Genomic DNA, 3,500 nt, shown 5'->3' with positions numbered 1-3,500 from the left:
CTTGCTGCCCCTCTAGGTCCTGAGGTGCAGGGAGGCCTGGTGAGTGGAAGTCTTTGTCTCCCTGGCTAGGTGGACAGGACAGGAGGGTGGTGGGCTGCCTCTGGGAACCAGTGTGCCCTCCCAGCCCACCTGCATCCATCCGTCGGGTCTGAGTGTCCTTGAGCATGGACTGTGAGCCTGGCTAGGGGTGCAGGGCAGGGGTCAGGCAGAGCCCGCTTTCACAGAGCCTGACTCTGGGCAGGCAGGCACAGGGCCTGGGACCTGAGGGTGCTCCTGAGACGTCAGGAGGGTGGAGTGGGGCCATAGGGCGCGGCCGGCCTGATGGAGAGGAGGCTGCTGGGGGATTTGGGCTCCTGGTTGGGAATGACAGATCTGAATGCAGGGGTGGGTGCAGGTGGTCTGATGTCCTGGTTATTGAGGGGTTAGGGGCTGGTCTGGAGCTGGCTGGGAGGTGGAGCAGTGGACCTATGGTTTGGGGCAAGAGACAGGGAATAGCCTGGGGAGGCTTGGGCCCCGGTAGGCGTAGCTGCTGTTGCTGAGGAGGCTGGGGCCTGGCCCTGAGGAGTCCCAGCGTGGGGGAAGCCTTTGGTGGGGGCTCCAAGCCCCAGGACCAGATGAGGTGGGGGTGGTTGGAGACAGCGTCTGGGGCCACCACATACAGAAGTCTGAACCGAGGGCAGCTAGGCACAGGGGCTTTCCCAAGGAGGCCTCACCCCAGCTGTCCCCCCACCTGGGGACTGGGGACCTTTGACTGAGCCTCCCCTGTGGGGATGTCCACAGCCACTGTCACCATGCTGGGGGGGGGTGGCCCAGGATGTGACGGAGAGGAAGGACAGTTCCCGAGAGGAGAACTCGCTAGCAGGGGTGTCCACAGAGTGACATTGTGTGGGGAGGGGGGGTGCCTGCTCTCCAGGCCTCACCTCTAGAGCCACAGGGTCAGGCCCCCTAGGTGGGGCCTCACAGCTGCATCTGCCTACAGGGTGGTGAAGGAGGAGATCTTTGATGACAATGCCAAGCTTCCCTGCTTCAACGGCCGTGTGGTCTCCTGGGTGAGCCCCTGTGTCTTGGCCCCGAGTGCTCGCCTGGGGAGCATTCCAGGGTGGGGCTCTTCCTGGGGGAGGTGGTGGGTGTGGGGAGGCCCTGGCAGGCTGGGTGTGGATAGGGCAGTATGCTGGCCCCCCGTTCCCTGGGTGCCCTGAGGAGGCGACCTGAAGGCGGGTGGGCTGCCCCGAACATGCCTGCTCCCTCCACAGCTGGTCCTGGCTGAGGGTGCTCACTCGGATGCGGGGTCCCAGGGCACGGACAGCCACACAGACCTGCCCCCGCCTCTCGAGCGGACAGGCGGCATCGGGGACTCCCGGCCCCCCTCCTTCCAGTAAGGGCACCGTGGGCACTGGGCCCTGCTACCCCAAGCCTGTCATGGGGGACGCTGGCCAACAGGAGGGAGGCCTGCCTGGGCTGGTAGGCGGGCGTGGCACCTGCTGGGGCTGGGGTCCCACGTGCAAGGGGAGGCTGGGCTGGGAGGCATATGAGGGGCTGGGGCCACAGCCTCCCCACCTGCCCTGCTGTTGTACAGCCCGAATGTGGCCAGCAGCCGTGATGGGATGGACAACGAGACAGGCACGGAGTCCATGGTCAGCCACCGGCGGGAGCGTGCCCGACGCCGGAACCGTGAGGAGGGTACAGTGGTCATATCTGCCCTGCTGTGGACCCCCAACCTCCCTGGGACCCCCATGAGCCATGTTCCTACCACAGCAGTTCCTGTCCCCCAGCCAGTGGCAGTGCTTGGGTGGAGGCTCAGGCCCAGCGAGCCCACAGTTGAGCCACCAGCTCCCAGACCCACAGGCATGTAGCACTGCCAGACAGCCTCAGACACATGACCTCTGGGAGACGCTGTATTCAGCTCCCAACCTGCTGCCCCCACAGCCGCCCGGACCAATGGGCACCCAAGGGGAGACCGACGGCGGGACGTGGGGCTGCCCCCAGACAGCGCGTCCGCCGTCCTGAGCAGCGAGCTTGAGTCCAGCAGCTTTGTGGACTCGGATGAGGATGGCAGCACGAGCAGGTGCGTGTGTGCCCGCATGCCAGTGTCTGTGTATGTGATGTGCATGTGTCTGCATGAGGTGTTTTCACATTACATGTGTCTGCGCGTGCATGTGTGTGCATGCAAATGTGTACACGGTGCACGTGTGCTTGTGCACGTGTTCCACAGGTGTTTTCACACTGCACATGCCTGCGTGCAAATGTGTGCGATACTCATGTCTGTGCGTGTCTGAGGTGTTTTCACATTGCACACGTGTCTGTGCGTGGGTACCTGTGTGCAAATGTTTACATGATGTGCATGTCTGCGTGTGCACATGTGCGTGAGGAGTGTGTTTTCACAGTGCAAGTGTGTCCGTGTGCATGTGTGCACGTGTGCAGGTGTGCATGTGCAGGCGTGCGTGTGTGCAGGTGTGGGTATGTGGGTGCATGTGTGTGCAGACGTGTGTGTGCAGGTGTGCGTGTGCACGGGTGTGCATGTGTGCGCGGGTGCATGTGTGCAGGCGTGCGTGTGTACAGGCGTGCGTGTGTGCGGGTGCATGTGTCCAGGTGTGCGTGTGTGCATGTGTGCAGGCGTGCAGGTGTGCGTGGGTGTGCGTGTGTTTGCATGTGTGCAGGCGTGCGTGTGTAGAGGCGTGCGTGTGTGCGCGGGTGCATGTGTGCAGGCGTGCGTGTGTACAGGCGTGCGTGTGTGCGGGTGCATGTGTCCAGGTGTGCGTGTGTGCATGCGTGCAGGTGTGTGTGGGTGTGCGTGTGTTTGCATGTGTGCAGGCGTGCGTGTGTAGAGGCGTGCGTGTGTGCGCGGGTGCATGTGTGCAGGCGTGTGTGCGCGTGTGTGGGTGTGCGTCTACAGGTGTGCGTGTGTGTGCAGACGTGCGTGTGTGCAGGTGTACGGGTGTGCATGTGTGCCAGTAGTGGAGGTGGCTACATGTGTGCCCAGTTTGCCTGTCTCTGGGATTTTTGTGTGTGCTCACGTGCACATCACGTGTGCGGGGCCTGGGGCGTGGACGTCAGGCACTGAGCCTGCTTTTGAACAAGCCTGGCCTGGACCCCCGATTCCCAGGTTCAGCCCGCCCAGCATTGTGGGGTGGCGGAGTCCCCCCCGCCCCCCCTTCCCCGGTCCCGTGCATGTCTAACTCTGAGCTCTGACGGCCTGTCCCCAGGCTGAGCAGCTCCACAGAGCAGAGCACCTCATCCAGGCTCATCCGGAAGCACAAACGCCGTCGGAGGAAGCAGCGCCTTCGGCAGACGGACCGAGTAGGCAGCGGGGTGGGGCGGGGTGGGGCTGGGGAGGTGAAGTCAGCGTCAGGCAACCCTGTGCCCCTCACACATGCCCCCCCTCCCCTCCGCAGGCCTCTTCCTTCAGCAGCATAACGGACTCCACCATGTCTCTCAACATCGTCACTGTCACGCTCAACATGGGTGAGGCCTCGGGGCGAGGGTTGGGGGCGGGGCAGGGG

The 3,500-nt window shown here is 63.8% G+C and overlaps 1 protein-coding gene across 1 annotated transcript in view; it reads left to right on the top strand.

The window, feature by feature from the left end:
- Window positions 1–979: 979 nt before the first annotated feature.
- The window catches only part of DVL1 (dishevelled segment polarity protein 1), a 7,039-nt gene continuing 4,518 nt past the window's right edge, over window positions 980–3,500 (top strand). The window contains 6 exon segments of the mRNA XM_012001983.1: window positions 980–1,049; window positions 1,254–1,375; window positions 1,577–1,680; window positions 1,927–2,065; window positions 3,204–3,297; window positions 3,393–3,488. Of these exon segments, the coding sequence (XP_011857373.1) occupies window positions 1,605–1,680; window positions 1,927–2,065; window positions 3,204–3,297; window positions 3,393–3,488 (405 nt within the window). The 5' untranslated portion in view covers window positions 980–1,049; window positions 1,254–1,375; window positions 1,577–1,604.

Source organism: Mandrillus leucophaeus, unplaced genomic scaffold (genome assembly GCF_000951045.1).
Source record: "Mandrillus leucophaeus isolate KB7577 unplaced genomic scaffold, Mleu.le_1.0 Scaffold672, whole genome shotgun sequence".
Taxonomy (NCBI): domain Eukaryota; kingdom Metazoa; phylum Chordata; class Mammalia; order Primates; family Cercopithecidae; genus Mandrillus; species Mandrillus leucophaeus.
The sequence above is the reverse complement of the archived record's forward strand: the minus strand, read 5'-3'. Positions and strand labels throughout refer to the sequence as shown.